The sequence below is a fragment of the Trichosurus vulpecula genome, chromosome 2, assembly GCF_011100635.1.
Source record: "Trichosurus vulpecula isolate mTriVul1 chromosome 2, mTriVul1.pri, whole genome shotgun sequence".
In the NCBI taxonomy this organism is placed as follows: domain Eukaryota; kingdom Metazoa; phylum Chordata; class Mammalia; order Diprotodontia; family Phalangeridae; genus Trichosurus; species Trichosurus vulpecula.
This window is the reverse complement of record NC_050574.1, coordinates 335,363,494-335,384,547: the sequence shown is the minus strand read 5'-3', so window position 1 is coordinate 335,384,547 and position 21,054 is coordinate 335,363,494. Positions and strand designations below refer to the sequence as shown.

The window sequence follows — 21,054 nt, the reverse complement described above, 5'->3', positions numbered from 1 at the left end:
AAATAAAATGATATGTAAGAATAAAAGATATGAATTACAATTTTTAATCAGTTCAAATATTATTTGCTTTAAATTACTTCACATCTCAGCTTATTCCATAGTAGACACTGCTTTTGAATAGTCAAGGAGCCTTAGGTTACACTATAGAACTGCCACGCAAATTCATGTAGCACACTCTCTCTGGACATCGTGAGTCCTTTGGAGTTGTCTTTGTACCCTGTGTTGCTGAAAAGAGGACAGTCTAACAGGGTTAGTCGTCAGAGAATTCATATATCTGTGGTTGTGTATAATGTTCTCCTGGCACTGCTCTGCTCACTCAACATTTTATCATGTAGGTTTTTCCAGGTTGTTATGAAGTCCGTATCATTCCCATTTTTTACAGCACAATAGTATTCCATTACCTTCATATACCACAACTTGTTCAGCCATTCCCCAATTGATGGACATCCCCTTGATTTCCAATTCTTTGCTACTACAAAAAGAGCCACTATAAACTTTTTTTGTACATATGGGCCCTTTTCCCACTTCTGTGACCTCTTTGAGATACAACTCTAGAAGTGGTATTGCTGGGTCAAAGGGTATGAACATTTTTATAGCCCTTTGGGCATAGTTCCAAATTGCTCCCCAGAATGGCTGGATCAGTTCACAACTCCACCAGTAATGTAATAGTGTTCCAATTTTCCCACATCCTCTCCAGCATTTATCATTTTCCTGTTTTCTCATTTTAGCCAATCTGACAGGAGAGATGTGGTACCTAAGTGTTCTTTTGATTTGCATTTCCCTAATCAGTAGTGATTTCGAGCATTTTTTCATATGCCTATAGATATCTTTAATTTCTTCCTCTGAAAACGGCCTGTTCATATCCTTTGACCATTTCTCAATTGGGGAATGACTTGTATTCCCATAAATTTGGCTCAGTTCCCTGTATATTTTAGAGATGAGGCCTTTATCAGAGACACCGGTTGAAAGATTTTCTCCCAATTATCTGCTTCCCTCCTAATCTTTGTTGCACTGGCTTTTTATACAAAAACATTTGAATTTAACATAATCAATATTATCCATTTTGCATTTTGTAATGCTCTCTATCTCTTGTTGGTTCATGAATTCTTTTCTTTTCCATAAATCTGATAGGTTAAACTATTCCTTGCTCTCCCAAATTGCTTATAGTATCAGACTTTATTCCTAAATCATGAACCCATTTTGACTTTATTTTACTGTATGGTGTAAGATATTGATCTATGCCCAGTTTCTGCCCTACCATTTTCCAATTTCCTGAGCAGTTTTTGTGAAATAGTGAATTCTTAGCCCAGAAGCTGGATTCTTTGGGTTTATCAAGGAGTAGATTGTTATAGTCGTTGACTTCTCCATCTTGTGTACCTTTCCTATTCCGCTGAGCCACAACTCTGTTTCTTAGCCAGTACCAGGTAGTTTTGATGACTCTGCTTTATAATACAGTTTAATATCTGGTATGGCTAGGCCACCTTCCCTAGCATTTCTTTCATTAATGCCTTAGATATTCTAGACCTCTTGTTCTTCCAGATGAATTTTGTTATTATTTTATCCAGTTCTGTAAAATAATTTTTGGTAGTTCAATTAGTATGGCACGGAATAAATAAATTAATTTAGGTAAAATTGTCATTTTTACTATATTAGCTCAGCCTAACCATGAGCAACTGATATTTTTCCATTTATTTAGGTCTGACTTAAATCATGTGAAAAGTGTTTCATAATTATATTCATATGGGCCATGGTCTTGTCTTGGTAGGTAGACTCCCAAATATATTATAGTATCTACAGTAAATTTGAATGGAATTTCTCTTTCTATCTCTTGCTGTTGGGCTTTGTTAGTAATGTATAGGAATGCCAAGGATATATGTGGGTTTATTTTGTATCTTGCAGCTTTGCTAAGGTTGTTTATTATTTCAAGGAGCTTTTTTACTTGATTCTCTAAGTAAATCATAATATCATCTGCGAAAATTTAGCTTTTTCTTTGCCTATTCTAATTCCTTCAATTTCTTTTTCTTCTCTTTTTGCTACAGCTAACGTTTCTAGTACCAAATGGAGTAATAGGGGTGATAATGGACATCCTTCTTTCACCCCTGATCTTATTGGGAATACCTCTAGCTTATCCCCATTACAAATAATGCTCATTGATGGTTTTAGGTAGGTGCTATTTATAATTTTAAGGAAGGGTCCATTTATTCTTATGTTTTCTAGTGTTTTAATAGGAATGGGTGTTGTGTTTTGTCAGAGGCTTTTTCTGCATCTATTGAGGTGATCATATGGTTTCTGCTAGTTTTGTTGTTGATATGATCAATTATAGTAATAGTTTTCCCAATATTGAGCCAGCCTGGCATTCCTGGAATAAATCCTATCTAGTCATAATGTATTATTCTTGTGATAAGTTGCTGCAATCTTTTTGCTAATATTTTATTTAAAATTTTTGCATCAATATTCATTAGGGAAATTGATCTATAATTTTCCTTCTCTGTTTTGACTCTACCTGGTTTGGGTATTGGTACCATATTTGTGTCATAAATATAATTTAGTAGGACTCCTTCTTCACCTATTTTCCCAAATAGTCTATAAAGTATAGGAATTAATTGTTCTTTAAATGTTTGATAAAATTCACATATAAAACCATCTGGCCCTGGAGATTTTTTCCTAGGGAGCTCGTGGATGGCTTGCTCAATTTCTTTTTCTGAGATGGGGTTATTTAGAAATTTTACTTCTTCTTCTGTTAGCCTGGGCAATTTATGTTTTTGTAGATATTCATCCATATCACTAAGGTTATTAAATTTATGGGCATTACAATTGGGCAAAATAATTCCTAATTATTGTTTTGATTTCCTCTTCATTAGAGATGAATTCACCCTTCTCATTTTTGATATTGGTAATTTGATTTTCTTCTTTCTTTTTTTTAATCAAATTGACCAAAGGTTTATCAATTTTATTGTTTTTTTCATAAAACCAGCTCTTCGTTTTATTTATTAATTCAATAGTTTTCTTTGTTTCAATATTATTAATCTCACCTTTGATTTTCAGTACTTCTAATTTGATATATAATTGGGGATTTTCAATTTGTTCTTTTTCTGGCTTTTTCAGTTGCATACCCAATTCATTGATCCCCTTTTTCTCTATTTTCTTCATGTAAGGATTTAGAGATATAAAACTTCCCCTAGGAACTGCTTTTGCTGCATCCCATAAGTTTTGGTATCTTGTCTCATTATTGTCATTCTCTTGAATGAAGTTACTAATTGTTTCTCTGATTTGTTCTTTGGCCCACTCATTATTGAGAATTAGATTATTTAGTTTCCAATTAATTTTTAGCTTATTTTTCCATGGTTCTTTATTACAATTAATTTTGATTGCATCGTGATCTGAAAAGTATGCTTTGACTACTTCTGCCTTTCTGCACTGGATTGTGAAGTCTATCAAGCTACTGCTATATGCTAGGCCCTATACTACAAACTAGAGGAGAGATCTGAAAGTGTGAGCCATAGTTCCTGATCTAGAGGGATTCCATATACCTTCACATATATTGAAAGACTAGCTCTGCTTGGTAGGCAAATTTAAATACTAGGCAATAATACCCGTCACAAAAGGCTGTAAAGGTGTTTCCTCCATAAATTCATAGGCTATCAGCCTTTTAGAGGAACACTTATGGCCAAAGTCTCCGCCTATTTCTGAGGAAAGGAGTGAGAATTAATCATTATTTAAAATCAACAGGTATAACTGAAAAAAAAAAAGGATTTGGCAATTTGGCACTATTACCTTTCACCACAAAGTAGACCTTCCTCTTTTGTTTAATTAGTGCTTTTGAGAAGTCTTCCCTGGAATGAACCATTCACTCAGAAAACAGAGTTGCTTTTACTTGCCCACTTTAAAGAAGGGGATTTGGGAGGGGCGTCTAATTACCTTATTATATAGCAATACTTTACATTTATGTTCCCCTCCTACTGCCTGTAGGACAATTTAGATTTCTATACTTATCAGGGTATGTTATTCCCTTCTTGAGCTAGATCAGATTACAGTAAAGCTCAAATACTGCTCTTTGCCCTCCTTTCTTTCCCTCTTCTATAATGTGTTTTGTGCCTCTTTATTTGATATAATTTACATTTTTGACTACCTCCTTACCTCTTCTCCCATAACCCTCCCTTTACATCTCTTAATTATGTTTTCTATCCTCATATCAGTTATTTTATACATATATCCACAGTCTATATATATATATATATATATATATATATATATTCCTTTAAATTATCAAAATAGCTGTACTATTCTCAAGATTGAAATATATATATGTATAAGTATGCATATATATACACATATCATACATAAAATGATATAATCCTATATAAAGATGTAAATAATTTGCCCTTATTGATTAATAAGGTTTGTGGGGGTTTTCCCCCTGTTTACCTTTTTATGTCTCTCTTGAGTTTTGTATTTGGAGATCAAATTTTCCATTAAGTTCTGGCCTGGAAGGTCTGGAATTCCCTTATTTCCTTGAATGTCCATCTCCTTGCCTGAAAAATTATGCTTAATTTTGCTGGGTAGCTGATCCTTGGTTGTAGTCCCAGCTCTTTTGCCCTTAAGGATATCATATTCCAATTTCTCCTGTCATTTAATGTAGAAGCTGAAAGATCTCATGTGATCCTTACTATAGTTCCATGATATTTGAATTGTTTCTTTTTGGCTGCTTGCAGTATTTTCTCCTTGACTTTGTAATTCTGAAATTTGACTGTAATATTTCTTGGTGTTTTCAATTTGGGATCTCTTTCAGGGGGTGATCCATTGATTCTTTCAATGACTATTTTACCCTCTGGTTCTAGGACCCTGGGTAGTTTTCTTTGATAATTTCTTAGAAGATTCTGTCAAGGACCTTTTTTTCATCGTGGATTTCCAGGTAGACCAATAACTCTTAAATTGTCCCTCCTGGATCTATTTTCCAGGTCAGTTGTTTTTCCAAAAAGATATTTCACATTTTTTTTCTATTTTTTCATTCTTTACATTTTGTTTTACTACTTCTTGATGCCTCATAGAGTCATTAGCTTCCACTTGCTCAATTCTAATTTTTAATGAGTTGCTATCTTCATTTTGTTTTTGAGTCTCCTTTTCCAATTGGTGATTTTACCTCTCAGGGTGTCATTTTCTCTATTTAGATCCTGCATCTCCATAGCCATTTCACCAATCTTATTCGTTAAGGAATTGATTTCGTCAGTGGTTTTTTTGTTTTCATCTTTTCCATTTTTTCTTTTACCTCCCTAATTTAGTATTTAAAGTCCTCCTTTAGCTCTTCCAGTAATACTTTTTGAACTTGAGACCAGTTCACATTCCCTTTTGAGGTATCAGATGTGGGTATAATGTCATTGCTACCCTCTTTCAAATTGGTATTTGGATCATGCCTGTCTCCATAAAAAGAATCAATGGTCCTTGTTTTTTTAGTGTTCTTCTTCATGTTGGTTAGCTTTTTCCTGGTTTTACGGTGAATTTCTGCTTTTTTAGGCTCAGGGCTCTCTGTCCCAGGTTTCTTGTTCTGGGGACTGGGAGTCTACTTACTGGTTTTGTGTATTATAGCCTTCAGTTTCCTGAAGCATAGGGGAAGGGTCAGGCTGCCTGAAGTCTCCTCTTCCCCTAGGGCTGCTCCCCAGCACTGTTGCTCTTCAGCAATGGTCTCAGCTGTTTGTTGTTTGTGTTGGTGTCTGCCATTTCCCCTGGGGGTACAAGGGTACATCTGGGCTCCTGGTGTTGACCCATGCTGACTCTGTCCCTCTGGGACTCAGGAACTCCCACTGCTTGGCCACTGAAGCCCCACTTCTGTCTCCTCTATTCCAGCATTTTTTTCCCGAGGAATTCTCTGGGTCAGGCTGGGGAGGGCGAGGGATTAGAGCCATTTACCTGGCCATTATGTACCCCAGAAGTTCAAGAAGGTGTTTTTCAAAACCGTTGGGCTGCAAGCCTCAGGAGTTGATGTTTCACAGCCGGTGGCATTTTGATGCTGCCTCTCATGGCGTCCACAGACTCCTGTCAGGAGGCCTGGGGATCTCTGCCAGTTTTGGGTGCCCAGCTTTCTCCCAGCCTGTCTCACTGGTTGGTTTCAGCAGCTGGTTCAACTTTGGTGCTCTCTGGAGCAGCTTCCCACGCTGAGGGCTCTCCCAGCCTACAGATTCATCCTGTTGGCCTTTCAGACTCTCCTGCCTTGGAAATTTGCCCCACTCAGACTGCTTGAAGTTTCTAACTCTCTAAAATCTGCTCAGATTCATGTTGTTATAGGTATCTGACAGAGCTTGTGAGAGAGCTCCTGTAAGATGCTGTTTTCACACGGCCATCTTGGCTCCGCCCTCTCCACCTAGCCCACTACTTTTTTTTTTTTATTTTTATTTTTAGTTTACAACACACAGTTCTACATAATTTTGAGTTCCAGATTTTCTCCCCTCCCTCCCCAAGACGGCTTGGAATCTCACATAACTAACATGAATAACTTCGCATTGAATTAATTTGTACACTAGTCAAGTTGTGGAGAAGAATTATGACCAATGGAGTGAATCATGAGAAAAAAGAAACAGAATCAAAAAAAAAAAGACAACAACCCAAAAACAAAAACAAAACAGAAGAAAAAAAAGGGGGGGAGAAAAAGGCGAGCATGAAGTGTGCCTCAATCTGCATTCATACTTCATAGTTCTTTCTCTGGATGTAGACAGCATTCTCCATCGTGAGTCATTTGGAGTTGTCTTTGTACCTTCTGTTGCTGAGAAGAGCAAAGTCTGTCAGGGTTGGTCCTCACAGAATCCAGATATCTGTGGTTGTGTATAATGTTCTCCTCACTCTGCTCTGCTTACTCAGCATTATGTCATGTAGGTTTTTCCAGGTTGTTATGAAGTCCGTATCATCCCCATTTCTTATGGCACAATAGTATGCCATTACCTTCATATACCACAGCTTGTTCAGCCATTCCCCAATTGATGGGCATCCCTTTGATTTCCAATTCTTAGCTACCAGAAAAAGAGGTGCTATAAATATTTTTGTACATATGGGTCCTTTTTCCGCTTGTGTGATTTCTTTGTGATACAACCCGAGAAGTGGTTTTGCTGGGTAAAAGGGTATGAACATTTTTATAGCCCTTTGGGCATAGTTCCAAAATTGCTCTCCAAAATGGCGGGATCATCTCACAACTCCGCCAGCAATGTAACAATGTTCCAATTTTCCCACATCCTCTCCAGCATTTATCATTTTCCTGTTTTGTTATTTTAGTCAATCTGACAGGAGAGATGTCCTAGCCCACTTCTGAGGGGTGTCAATCATCAATAAATGGCTATACTTGGATTAGAGGTTGTCTGACTCTGAATTCTTTGAGACTGTGCCACCACAACATAGCATGAAACGGCAATAAAGATATTCACCCAACGGTTCCCCCTGCTTTTAGGATCAGTTACAAACTTCTCTAACTTTTAAAGCTCTTTACAATCTCTCCCCAGCCTACCTTTCCAGCCTTATCACATAGATTCTTTCATACACTTGACATTGGAATCCATCAGGCCTATCACTGTTCTCTTTATATGCCATCCCATTCCCCATCTTTTTGCCTAAGTCTTGGCTGTCCCCTCTTCCTATTCCCTGCTCCATCACATCAACCTCAGAGAATCCCTCTTCAACACCCTCTTCTTCAAGACCCCCTTTTACAGGAAGTTTTTCCAGATCCCCTAACTTCTGATGCCCTCTAATCAAGCTACCTTGTGTTTAACTACTTTGGTTTATTTGAATTTATCTTCTTTAAATTTATTTTAAACATGCTAATATATGCATTTATCTCCCCTACTAGAATGTAAATTTTTGAAAGAAGGAACTAATTCATCTTTTTCTATGTATCTTCAGTCCCTAGCAAAATATCTGGCACATAGTAGGTGCTTAATAAATATCTGTTGACTGATTCAAATTATTGAACGATAGGTTCAAAGTCTATCAAGATACTGCTATATGCTAGGTCCTGTGCTGGATACTAGAGGAGAGATCTAAAAGTGTGAGCCATAGTTCCTGCTTTAGAGGGATTCCACATACCTTCACATATATTGAAAGACTAGCTCTGCTTGGTAGGCAAATTTAAATACTAGGCAATAATACCCATCACAAAAGACTGTAGAGCAAAGGCATTTCCTCCACAAATTCATAGGCTATCAGCAATTTAGAGGAACACTCATGGCCAAAGTCTTCGCCTATTTCTGAGGAAAGGAGTGAGAATTAATCATTATTTAAAATCAACAAGTATAACTGGAAAAAAAAAGGATTTGGTAATTTGTCAGTATTACCTTTCACCATAAAGTAGACCTTCCTCTTTTGTTTAATTAGTTCTTTTGAGAAGTCTTCCCTGGAATGAACCATTCATTCAGAAAACAAAGTTGCTTCTACTTTCCCACTTTAAAAAAAGGGGATTTGGGAGGGGCATCTAATTACTTTATTATATGGCAATACTTTACATTTAGGTTCATGAATTAACACATAGCAACAGGGGAGCAATGAGTCATTTCTACAGCCGAGAAGGTGGTGCTTTATTATGAAATGTCCTTGTACTCATTGGATGTCAGGAGAGTCTGCCTTGCTTTAAAACTGGAGTCAGGATGACTGACCTTATCATTTCATCATTTCAGTCCCAACATCCCTATTCCTTTCTACAAAGAAATGGACACCAAATTTATAACTGGAGGCTTAACTGAAACTGGACCTGCATCTCCAGAAACCCAAAAGATAGTTGATGAGGTAAGGTGGTGCATTCTATGAAAAGAAGGATCTTATTGAAACTAATGGGTTTGGCAACTCGATAATCATTCTCTCTCTCTCTCTCTCTCTCTCCCTCTCTCTCTCTCTCTCTCTTTCTATCTCTCTGTCTCTCTCTCTCTCTCCCCCTCTCTCTCTCTCTTTCTCTCTCTTTCTTTCTGTCTCTCTATTGCATTAGTCTTTTCAAAGAACTGATTTTTAGGTTTGTCTATCATGTCTATGATGTTCCTGTTTGCTAGTTTATTCATTGCAGCATTTTCTGTGGTAGCAAAGAACTGGAAAGAAAGGCAGATGGTCATTGATTTGGGAATGGCTAAAAAAATGTGGTACATGAATGAAATACAATATTCATTTGCTATGAGAAATAATGAGTATGAAGAACTTAGAGAATCAGGGGAAGAATTACTTGAGATAATGCAAAGTAAACATGGAATGTATTGCAAAGTGATGCGAAACAAAAGGAATATACACAATGGCTATGACAATGTGAATGTGGTACAGTGATGAGCATTGAATTAAAACTCGGAGCAAGTGAGTTCAAATCCTACCCTCTGACTCTTATTATCAGTATGACCTTTGGCAACTCGCTTAATCCCTTTGGGCCCCAGTTTCCTCAAATGTAAAATGGAGGAATTGGGGTAGGTGGTCCCAGATGTCTTTTCCAGTTCTAAATTCATGATTCTATGAGACGAAAAAGAAAGGACAAAAAAATTAAACTGAATCCTGTGTAATTATAATGACCAAGACTGGCCCCAGAGAACGGCTATAAGAAGGTCTTCTTTGCAGAGGTAAGGGACTACGGGTGTGGAATGTTTCTTAGACTGTCAGACATGGTTGATTGGTGTTTGTTGAAGTGCTCTTCTTTCCTCTTTTTTTAAAAAAATCTTTATTATATAGCATAGCTCAGTGGGGAGGAAAGAGAAGGATAGATCTGGAGATAAAGGTGGGGTAAAATCGAAAGGCATCAATTTTAAAAACAAAAATAGGCACTTCTCTGGGTTTTGAATGTGACATTCAGAATAGCTGTATTTCTCAATAGAAATTTTAGAAAATATGGGAAATGCAACCTAGTAGTAGTAAATGAATTTATATAGTTTCCTGTACCTTATGAAATCAACAGAAACAGATAATTTACTTTATTTCTTAGACAAGATGCTGGGTGACAAAATGAAAATGTGTTTGTTTCTAACTCATTGTCAATCTTTTTTGTTGTCAATTAATTTAAATTGATTTCAAGATCTAGGTGTACTTATGATGCCACTAAGAAATCATTGATTTATCAGACTCAAAATACACAATAAAAAAAGAAAATAATGTTTCTAAGAAGGGTGAAGATATACCTAGTATAGATGGAAAAAGTTATTGCTTCTATTCAGATCTTCTTTTAGAACATGTAATATTTTACATTTTAGAACCTGAATTATGTCTCAGCTCTGTTGCTCAATCTGAAAAGTGTAAAGGTTAGAAAAGGGATCTCTAATGGCCTTTCAATGCTAAGGTTCTTGGAATCTATAATTATCAAATTAAGATTCTGAGGACACTTCTCTTATTTTATTGAGTGGAATCAATCTGTAACTAAAGTGCAGGATAGGCCTGCACAAGATACATGCTGAGACCACTTATGGCCAGCCAACGGACTACCAGCAGTCAAGAAAAAATGTAGTGTTTGGACTGAACACTTTCCTCTTTGTTAGGATACCTGCCATTGTCAGTATGTCTCTAATCTAACCAATGTGGGGCCCAAAGAAGTTTAGTCTAATTTAATTTTTGGCCCTACCTACTGCCAAGTTGTACAGGTCTTGTACAGGATCATTAACAATTTGATGGATATCATTTAGAAACCACTGTGATAACCTTATAGAGATATAGAACAAAGTCATGTTGCAAAGGAGACGTAATGGACTCTGACTAATAAGTCAACATATACAGACACTTTCCAAGCAATCAAACAGATTCTGGTGACGATAATTCTTATGGTTTGACAAAAATGATAAGCGTTTTATTGTTCCATCTTAGTTTATGAGAGTCCAAAAGAGAGTAACAAATAGAGTGAAGGTGAAGTCCATGTCACTTGAGGATCCATTGAAGGGCCAAGAGGGTTTTTAGTCAGGAGAAGAAAAGACAGAAGGGGAACAAAATATTTGAAGTACTTGAAAGTGGCAGCTAGGTGGCACAGTGGATAGAGTGCCAGGCCTTGGTACCAGAAGGACTCATCTTCCTAATCTCAAATATGGTCTCAGACACTTACTAGCTGTTTGACCCTGCAGAAAGTTTCATAATCATGTTTGCCTCAATTTCTTCAACTATACAATAAGCTGGAGAAAGAAATGGCAAATGACTCCAGTAGCTTTGCCAAGGAAACCCCAAATAGGGTCACAAAGAATTGGACATGACTGAAATGACCCAACAACAACATTTGAGAACCTAGCATTTGGAAGGACTATTAGACTTGTTCTGCTTGGACCCAAAGGGCAAAGCCAAGAACAATGTGTGTAAGTTACAATTAGGGTCAATTAACTATTAGAGCTGTTCAGAAGCAAAATGGACAGAGGTGGAGTTGGTGATGCTCTCCTTTTGCTTTCAAGTAGAGGTGGGATGATCATGTACCAGGCGTGTTATATTGGGGATTCCTTTAAGGTATGGGTGGACGAGATGGCCACTGAGGGCCAATCCATCTGTAAAATTGCTGCTCCTGTGATTCTCTACAACTTTGTGAGGTCATCATAGGATCACAGGGTCACAGAGCTAGACCAGTGGTTCTTTGCCTTTTTGTGTCTCATTGGCAGTTTGGTGAAACTTAAAGACCTCTTCCCTGAACAAAGTTTTAAAATCATAACAAGAATTTATATTTTAAAGAAGTTTAGTGAAAATAAAGATGTAATTTTTCATGTCTAAGTTCATGGACCCCTGAAATCTATCCATAGCTTCCTTGAGGATCTATTTGAGTTTTCGGGGTTTAGAATACCTAGAACTAGAAGGTCCACCAGAAGTCATCTAGTCCAGCCCCTCATTTAACTGATGATAATGTAACTGAAGTCAAGAGAGATGACTCCGCCCTTGATATGCAGGAAGTGAAGGTCTGAGGTGGAACATGAAACGGAGTTCCCAACACCAGAGGTAGAGCTCATTCTACTCGACCCCTCTACTTGAGAGTAAAGGTACTGGCACACTCATTTGTTGTTGTTGTTTGTCCTTCATTCTCAAAGAGGACCATGACCTCAGGGAGATGATGCTGTGACATGAAAGAGAATGGGATTTCAGTGAGATAGGGCTGTGCAAAATCACCAGCCTCACTTTCTCCTCCAGAGACATCTGGGTCCAGTGACCAGATATTCACAGGCTGAGTGGAGTTGGCCTAGAATACAGTGGGAAACAATGGTCTTTTCAAGCTAAGGTCTTTAACAAGTCTCATTGTGACTGAGGCAACAGTCATGGAGTGATTACGGCTAAACAAGAAATGAGGCAGAGAACACTCATTTACAGAGGAGGACAAGGCATTTATACTTGTGAAAATTAGTTCCATTCCTATTTCCATTAAGACCAGGGACGACTATTTCTTCTCTACCTTTTTGAGGCTTCTCATAATAGGCATAAACCACGGAAGTCCTATTTCAATGCTTTATCATAATGTGGAGGTGATCCTGTGCTCTCCAAAACTATGACAGTGGAGCATAAGCTCTAGCAGGCCCTTCCTAGCCAGAGAAGCCTGATGACAAATTTTATGCCTGTTGACTAAAGTCCAGCCTAGATTAGTTATGAAAGGAACATTATCAGAAAAATGGTAAAGCAGGTGATGTGAGTATATTGGCCACAGCCACTCTTGAAGACCATCTATGAGTATTTGTAATCTAGGCAGGCACAGAACATACCCACACTGACAAAACTATGTGTGCTTGCAGCATAGCTTTTCTCTTGGTTCTCATAAGCTGTTTCAACAATCCGGCTAGCAGCTGTTGTGGGGGTGAAAGACCAACATAAGCCCAACAACAAGAACACTACCAGCACGCTGCAAAGGTACAGGTTCTTTTGATCTGCTTAACTAAGGAAAGCAAGGTTAAGGGGTTGACAAGCTTACTTTAATTCAGCAAACAAATATCATTCACTTAGTTCAGAGGGAGAGACCAGCACCCTGAACTTCAGAGCAAAATACAAACAAAGTACAAACATCAATAGACAAACCTTGTCTGATTCAAATCCCAATACCAGAGTTTAACAAAGTCCCAACATCCATGTTTACGAGCTGGAGGGCTTCTTAGCTACAGCTGCACAGGAGTCTCCAAAAGCCACCAAGAGTGAGAGTCCTGAGCAAATGGCTCTGTTTTCTCTTCTCATAGGGTTTCAGATGCCATCAAACATCATCTGAATGACAAGAACTTAGGCTGCTATGATTGGCTCTTGAGTTAGCACCACCCCTTGGTACCCTAGGAGCTTCACACACACATAGGTTTTACACGTAATAGGGGTTTGGGCCTGGGGCTTAGCACCTAGTAAGACTCAATAAAATACACTGAATTACTCAAAGGAAACAAAAGCCAAACTCTTCAAGGGCACTTGGTCAAACTAAGTGTTAAGAGCCCATTTTGCTTACCAACACATAAGTCCCTGTCTTTCTGCACACAGTTACTGACAGGAACAACTACTAGAAAGTCCAAGAGTGTGTGCTTGTATAAGAGACCACGGATTGGGTGGGAAGTTAGGAATTGACAGTTTGACCACTGCCTGAAGGGTTAGGGTGAGGGAGGTAATCCTGGGAAGAATAAGGCTCAGGGCCAAAGATGTTAAGTCTGATAATCCATTGCATAGTATGTGGGAAGCTGGGAGAAAAACGTTCTATTGTTACTTCCCTTACTCTTGCTTACTAAGAAATTTTTTTTACCTTCATTTAATTTTTTTCAGTGAACAAAATTCTATTTTTTCTCTTTCCCCTACTCACCTCTATTGGGAAAACAAAACAAAATCCTTCTAACCAATATGTAGAGTGTTGAAAGAAAAATCTTCCTTTGAGTTTCACCCTAAAGAAACAAGGTAGGATCAGGAAAAATGTAGCAGAAGGAGTTTATTGTTATACTATCAAAGGAATACACATTACATAGGCCTGGCCCTGAGCTCAGGCTGCTCTTAACCCTTTAAACACAAACTTTCCTAAAAAGACAAGTAAATGTCTGAGGGAGGATTGGATTCCAAGCCCAATGCTCTATCCACTGTACCACCTAGCTGCCCGACTAATCAAATATTTTCTTTTCCAAACAAGATGCCTCTTGATTTATTAAATTCTAGGTTGAGGACAGTGTCACATTAAGTTAGTGTAAATAAAGTGCTTCGCAAATTTAGAGCTTGTAGGTGGCACAGTGGATAGAGCCTGGAGTAAGGAAGACTTTCTTCCTGATTTTTTTTTAATTTTTAATTTTAATTTTTTTTTTCCTGATTTCAAATCTGGCCTCAGACACTAGCTAGCTCTGTGACCCTGGGCAAATAACCTAATCCTGTTTACCTCAGTTTCCCCATGTGTAAAATGAGTTGGTGAAGGAGAAGACAAACCATTATGATATTTTTCCAAAAACAACAAACAAAACAACCAAGCCTTATGGGGTCATGAAAAGTTTGATGCAACTGAAAAGGCTGAACACTAGAAGTATGGGATGAAGCTGTGCACCTGAAATTTGGGCCCCACAATGAGTCTTTTTCTTCTCCAGGTTTGACAGAGTGATGATTGTCTATGTACCCCCAGGACCTAGCACAATGCCTAAACACAGAGTAGATGTTTAATTAATGTGGGTTGATTGGTTGATTCACATGAAAAAAACTCACTGGAAAGAGGATAGATGTCCTCATGTACTTGAAGGGACAGAAAGGGATGAGATTTGATCTCTTTGGCCCCAGAAGACAGAACCAGTAGCAATGGGTGGAAGCTGAAAAGAAGCAAATTTAAGCTTGAAATAAAGAAAACCTTTCTAATGACTAGAGTTATCTAAAAGTGGAATGAGAAGGTCTTGGGATCATGAATCTAGAGTTGGAAGGGACCTCAGAGGCCATTTAGTCCAACCTCCTCATTTTACACATGAGGTGACTGAGTCCTCCAGGGACTTGCACAAGGTCATATGTGGTAAGGATCAGAGGCAGGATTGGAATCCAGGTCCTCTGAATTCAAAGGTAGTATTCGTCACTGTGCCACTGTGCCTCCCCACTGGGAGTCTTCAAGCAAAGGCTGGATGATCATGGCATTATAGATATTAAAGCTATAAGAGAGCTTAGTGGTCTAGTCAGACCCCCTTGTTTTATAGGTAAGGAAACTGAGGCCCACAGAAATGAAGTAACTTGCTCAAGGTCCCTCAGGTAGTGGCAGAGTCAGGACTTGAACTCAGGTCCAGTAGACACAAATCCAGCATTCTGTCCACTGCACCACACTGCCCTTCAACTCATTACATATGTCATATATTGGGGGTGGTTTTTCTGTTATTGGTAGGATTGTGCATAGATTACTCACTGAGCTATCTTCAAACTACGATTCTGATACCCTATGTTAGCATCCTTAGCAACTCAGAGATTTGTACTATCATTCCTGGGGGAAGTGCATTACAGCCTCTGAGGGAGCACTAGCCACCCATTACTTAAGAGGTCAGTCAATGTATCCGTCAATCATGTATTCCTCGTTTGAAGGAAGTCATTGCTGCTGTAATTGATCACTCCCTTTTGAAATTATTTTTATGTATTTGGTATTTACTGATTTGGGTAAATATTGTATTCTTCCTAGTAGAATGTAAGCTTCTTGAGAGTAGGGGCTGGTTGTGGGTTTCTTTTTGTTTAATCCTCAGCACCTGGCACAATGCCTCAGGCACAGTAGAGAAAAACAGATTTTTCTAAAAAAAAAGTCATTAATTAATTGTTTAAGGAAATGGGGGAAAATGGTGTTTGACTCAAGTTTCTATGGTTGTCAATGCTGCATGGGCCACTGAGGAGAGCAAACCCGGTACTACTTTCAGATAACCACTCAATTCTCTCCCCTCCTCTCTTTTCTTAAGGTAAAGCCACAGTTGGAAAAAAAGACCAATGAAACATATGACTGCTTTGAGGCTGTAAGTTACAGAAGCCTCTGTAACTTACAGAAGGTTTCGGGCTTCATGTATTATGTAAAGGTCAGTGTTCAAGTCATTGAATTCTAATCATTTCTCTTTATATTTGGATGTGTATAGAAATTATGGGAATTTTGTCTCCTTCCCATTTGAGTAACTGGTGAAATTACAGTGTCTGCCTCAGGGGAAATATAAAGTGATGGTGTGGTAACAGAGAAAAAGTGAAGAAGGCAGAAAGGAGGAAGGGACTTTGGGAAGGGATTCATCACAACATGAGAAGAGGAGGACTAACCTGGTAGGTTTTGCTCTCATGTTGAACCAGAGAGATGGCAACCAAAGAATGGATGATGAAATGAGAGGGAGGCGGGGAAGAGAGATAGGAGAAGGAGTAAAAAAGAGAATAATAAAGGCTCTCCCTAGCCCCTCACTTTGAGTAGCCAGGCAACTGGAGAGAAGTAAGGCCAAGACAGGATTTGTAGAAATCTTTATGTCACGGGAAGTTCTCATGTTTAAGACTGTGAGTCTGAGATTTACATACAGACTTTACATACCCATGATTATTCATTGGGGGAATTCCATTTCCTGTCATTATTCCTCTAATAACATGTTGGCCCACAGGACTGTGAATTACATGCTTACAGGTGGAGAGTTAAGTCCCAGGATCCATTGTCCCAGATGTTCCTGTATGGGAACTATAAGATAAAAGAGTGAGAAAATTCCCAGAGGACTGGGTCTTTCATGTCATCACAGCCTTGAAACAAGGCTGATATCTTTATGGCCTGAATCCAACAACTAAATTATATCTTGCTTCAGAGTAAGCATCCTATCTTCTATGAGAGCTTCACACAATGTGAGTAGTAGGTCACCATTGGTGCACAGGATTTCAAACACAACCTTATCAGAAATTACTGAATTACACTTTTCCTTTTACAAATCCTAGACATATTTGGGGGATTTTTTCCAAATTCATGATGGATTTCTATCATTTGTAGTAAATTTTGGTCTGTGAATCTTCTCTACCAACAGAGACCTAAACCCATCTATTGACTTTGTTGATTAACTGCAGGGAGTTGCTTGGGGACTAAGGTGGTTAAATGACTTATCAAGGGTCATACTAATGTCTGTCAAAGGATTTGAACCCTTTCCAGGTACAAACCCAGCCCTCTATGCCCAACAGCATAATTTTAAGAGAAATATATGAACCTAGAGACCCTCCATGTAGCCAGAAGTGGGCACACATCTGGGAACTCAGGAAATGTAGATAGGATGGATGCAACTGTTTCTGTCCTTAAGGTAGAGCAGAATAGAATTACCACAGCCAAGTTAATAAGGGTATATTAACATGCTATGAGTGTCAGCCAGGCAGGAGCACCTGCTGCAGTATAGAATTGAAGGAAACAAGAATTTATTAAGTGGCAACTGTGCGCTAAGCTCTGCATAAGTATGATCTCATTGAATCTTGCAAATGAGATAGAGACATTTCCCAGGAGAGGAAAATGAGATGAAGTGACTTATGTAGAGTCCCACAGCCAGTAAGTCCCACAGTGAGGTGAGATTCATACTCAAGGCTTCTTGACTCCAGGCCCAGCATTCTCTCCGTCTGAGAACCGTGCCTGCTAACACAGATCTGAAACCAACTATTGCCTTTGCTGATCAGTCCTAGGGAGTTACCGGGGGCCTACAATTGTTAAATGACTTACCTGTCCAAAACAATACCTAGCAGTCTTGTTGGTTTCATTTACTCTGGTTTGGTAAAGATAGGACTTTGTTGAAGATAAGGTGCTAAGTGCTAGTATTTGGGAGGGGAATGGGAGATAAAACACCACAGATGGGAACAGTGAGCAGATAGGGCTATGACTCAAGGAAACATAGCATTGGAAGGAAGGCACATGATACACAAAGACCACAACGTTTCCAAAGAGGCTTGGGTAAAAATCAAAAAAGGGAACCCATGATTTTGTATGACTTATCTTTTTTTCACACATTTAGACAATTAAATCCTTAAAAATAAATGAAACTCTGGCACAGAGGCACAATTCCAATTCAAAGTAGCAGTTGAATCTGTTATTAAAAATGAGTTGTTGAGGTATTCAAAAATCCAGGTGCTTAACAACTAGAGTCATCTCTGGCATAATGAAAATGATTTGGGATCAGATTCTGGCTCAGCTGCTAATTACCTTGCGACTTCGGACAAGGGAAGTGAAGGGAACTGTGGGGGAAGGGGGGGATTAAGAACAAGTATTTATCAAGCAGCCTTTATGTTCTAGGCACTATGCTAAGCTCTTATTTGATCCTCACAATAGCCCTATGACTTAGTGTAAGCATAAGCAAAGTGGACTTCTGTTAGTATTATTTGGAGTTTGGTTTTCCAGGATCCACGGCCATAACAGTCTCTTGTCCCCAGGTATTAGATATGAATTCTATGGTTCAAAATATCACCATGACCCATGTAGATTGTAAGAGCCAGGTGTTGCCTGTTTAGATTGTAAAGGTCAGCACCCTGGAGGGGTAGAGTGTAAATATAAAGGAGATGGTCAGTGAATAGGGAACCTTTAGGGTTGAATGCACAAGTTAGGATGCTGTGCGTGCTTTGAATGGGCCACCTTGAGGCTTGGAAGGGAATCTATATTTGCCTCAACTGGTATCCGTTGAGGCTTGAGGGTATTTAGGAGAATGCACAAGTTGTGCCCATTTCAACTGACCCCATTGAGACATAGGGGGAGTTGCTCCCCCCTTCTTTTCAGCTCTTGTGAGAAGGGTGATTAAGGAATGCTATAGGAGTTGGTGCTCAGTAGCACTTGTGAGAAGGTTAAAGAGAATTAAGTCTCCATTGTTTAATGAAAGTAAGATTGTTAACCTCTTTGAAGCTGTCTTTCCTTTATAAAAGAAGATCAAAGAACTTGTGCTAGCAGCCCATCCTGGGTGGACTAGGGTGCTTGCTAATACATTTAGGTACTATTATCATGCCTTTTGGCAGATCAAGAAAATCAGTTGAGGAAACTGAGGCAGACAGGAAATGTCTGAAGGTCTTCCTAATGCTAGGCCCATCATTCTATCCACTGCATGCCCTAGTTGCCTTACAAGTGACTCACCTCACGGGGACTTAGTTTCCTCAACTACCAAATGATCTGACTGGACCAATGTCCCTTCCGGCTTTAAATCCATCATCTTAAGAACTAACGGTACCATGATATTGCTGCCTATTGGAGTATTCTTGTTCCCTGGACCTCTGTGGGACTCAATTCCCTTAGCCTTAAAAATAAAACTCAATCATCTCTCATGCTATAATATAGCAATCATGCTATAATTTTGTTTTCACAGCATAAATAAGCTCATTCATAGGTTAGAATAAAAATGTACAATTCCCATCAGACATCATCTAGTCAAAACCCCTACCTAAAGTAGGAATGTACCTAATACAGTGATCCTGAGAGGTGGGAGTTATTGGGTTGGAATACATGTCACTGATTTTCGTCTTCTCTTTATTTTCAGGTACATATTGGGTGTAATAAATATGTACATTTGAAAATATATGAACCTCTCCCTCACACAAATGAGACTGGCAAAACCAAGGAAGATGAAGTGAACTCCTTTTAGAGGCACAGTCTAAAATGCATTTGGTGACTTTATGAGCATCTTGTATCAATAAGCACAATTGAAATGAAGCATGAATGTTTGTGAAGTTGATTTTGACTTTGATTATGTTAATTTAAGTCAATGTTCCCCCTTTTCCTCTGGTTTCCATTCTTTGTTATAAGTGATGCCTCACTGGATAGAGGAAGCGGAAAGGATATATTCAGAAATAAAATGATAAAAGAATAAAAGTTATGAATTACTGTTTTTATCAGTTCAAATATTAGTTGCTTTAAATTACTTCACATCTCAGCTCATTCCACAGTAGATACTGCTTTCGAATAGTCAAGTAGCATTAGGTTACACTATAGAACTGCCAAGCAAATTCATGTGGCACATGCTCTCTGGACTCCTCTCTCAATTTATACTTGCAGTTATGGGTTGGGTTCCCAAGTAAGGACTGCTATCCCAGATAGTAGGGGCAACCTGTGGGTCTGCATCCCTAATACATCTCAAGAGCCCCATTAACAATCAGCCAGCAGATGCAATTAGCCAAGACATTTATTCATATGACATAGAAAGACTAGTACTTACCAAACATTCCCCACCCGCCACACACACACCATAAACCTCTCCCACAAATACAGTGTCCATGGGGAAAGTGGACTCAAACTTGGAGTACAGTGGTAGTGTGACACATGTGCTGGATACACATGTGGCAAAGCCAACTCACCACTCCTGGTACTACATGACCTAGAAATTGTTTCTCTCTGGGGAAGTTGTTCAGCTGCGTGTCCAGGGTCTACTGTCTGTACTATGAAACTCTTCTCTGTTTCTTCATGTTCTTTGAAGCTGCTTCCATCTTAGAGTGGCCATCTCCTTACATTCATGTCTATTTGAAGGTAGACCAAAATTGCTGGGAATGAAATGACAGTTCTGCCTGTACTAATGAGTAGTATTTACCTGCCACTTACAGCACCACCTGGGTGATTTCAAGGCATTTCCTTATCATCAAAAATGTTGGATACCCTTGCCTTTTTTTGGAGCTGCTCCTTAACTAATATCTAATCCAAATGTCTTTCCCCCGTTACTTGCCACAGTTCTTTCTACCTGTGGTTAGTGCTTAATTAAAGATTCTTGATAGAGTCAACTCCCTCACTGAGGCTTGTGCTCACCTGATCTGAGAGCTGGAAGTTTCTTACTGCCTTCTACATCCAGGTGTAGGGACTCAAGAGAAAATGGAAAAGATGGCCATTTTTTCATTATCTTCTGCCTACTTTTCATTAAGAGAAGTTGTGAACATTTAACATATCCTTTACAACACCCCCACCTCTTCTGGCACTCAATAGCTGTTTGTCCCTGGGCAAGTCATGGAACCTCATCCTGCCCGAGTTTTCCTATCTGTAGATTATGGATAATGAGGGCATCTTTCTCCCAGGATTGAGGTGAGGATTAAATCAAAGAATATTTGTAAAATCCTACATAAACATTGAGTTACTATAGAAATACTGGCTATTTTTTTTTATTATCGTTGCTTGGCTCATTCATCTGAAATTAAAGTCAGTTGGCTAAAACATGCACATTTGATTCTCATTGATATTCAAAACAGAGTAGAGGAAGCCATTTCTTCTAATGG

At 38.7% G+C, this 21,054-nt stretch overlaps 1 protein-coding gene across 1 annotated transcript; it reads left to right on the top strand.

Moving 5' to 3' along the window:
• The first annotated feature begins 8,679 nt into the window (after nt 1-8,679).
• Nucleotides 8,680-19,442, top strand: LOC118837125 (leukocyte cysteine proteinase inhibitor 1-like). Its single transcript, XM_036744102.1, has 3 exons — nt 8,680-8,757; nt 15,795-15,908; nt 19,338-19,442. Exons 1-3 carry the CDS (start codon nt 8,680-8,682, stop codon nt 19,440-19,442), a joined length of 297 nt encoding a protein of 98 aa, XP_036599997.1.
• Nucleotides 19,443-21,054: the final 1,612 nt, after the last annotated feature.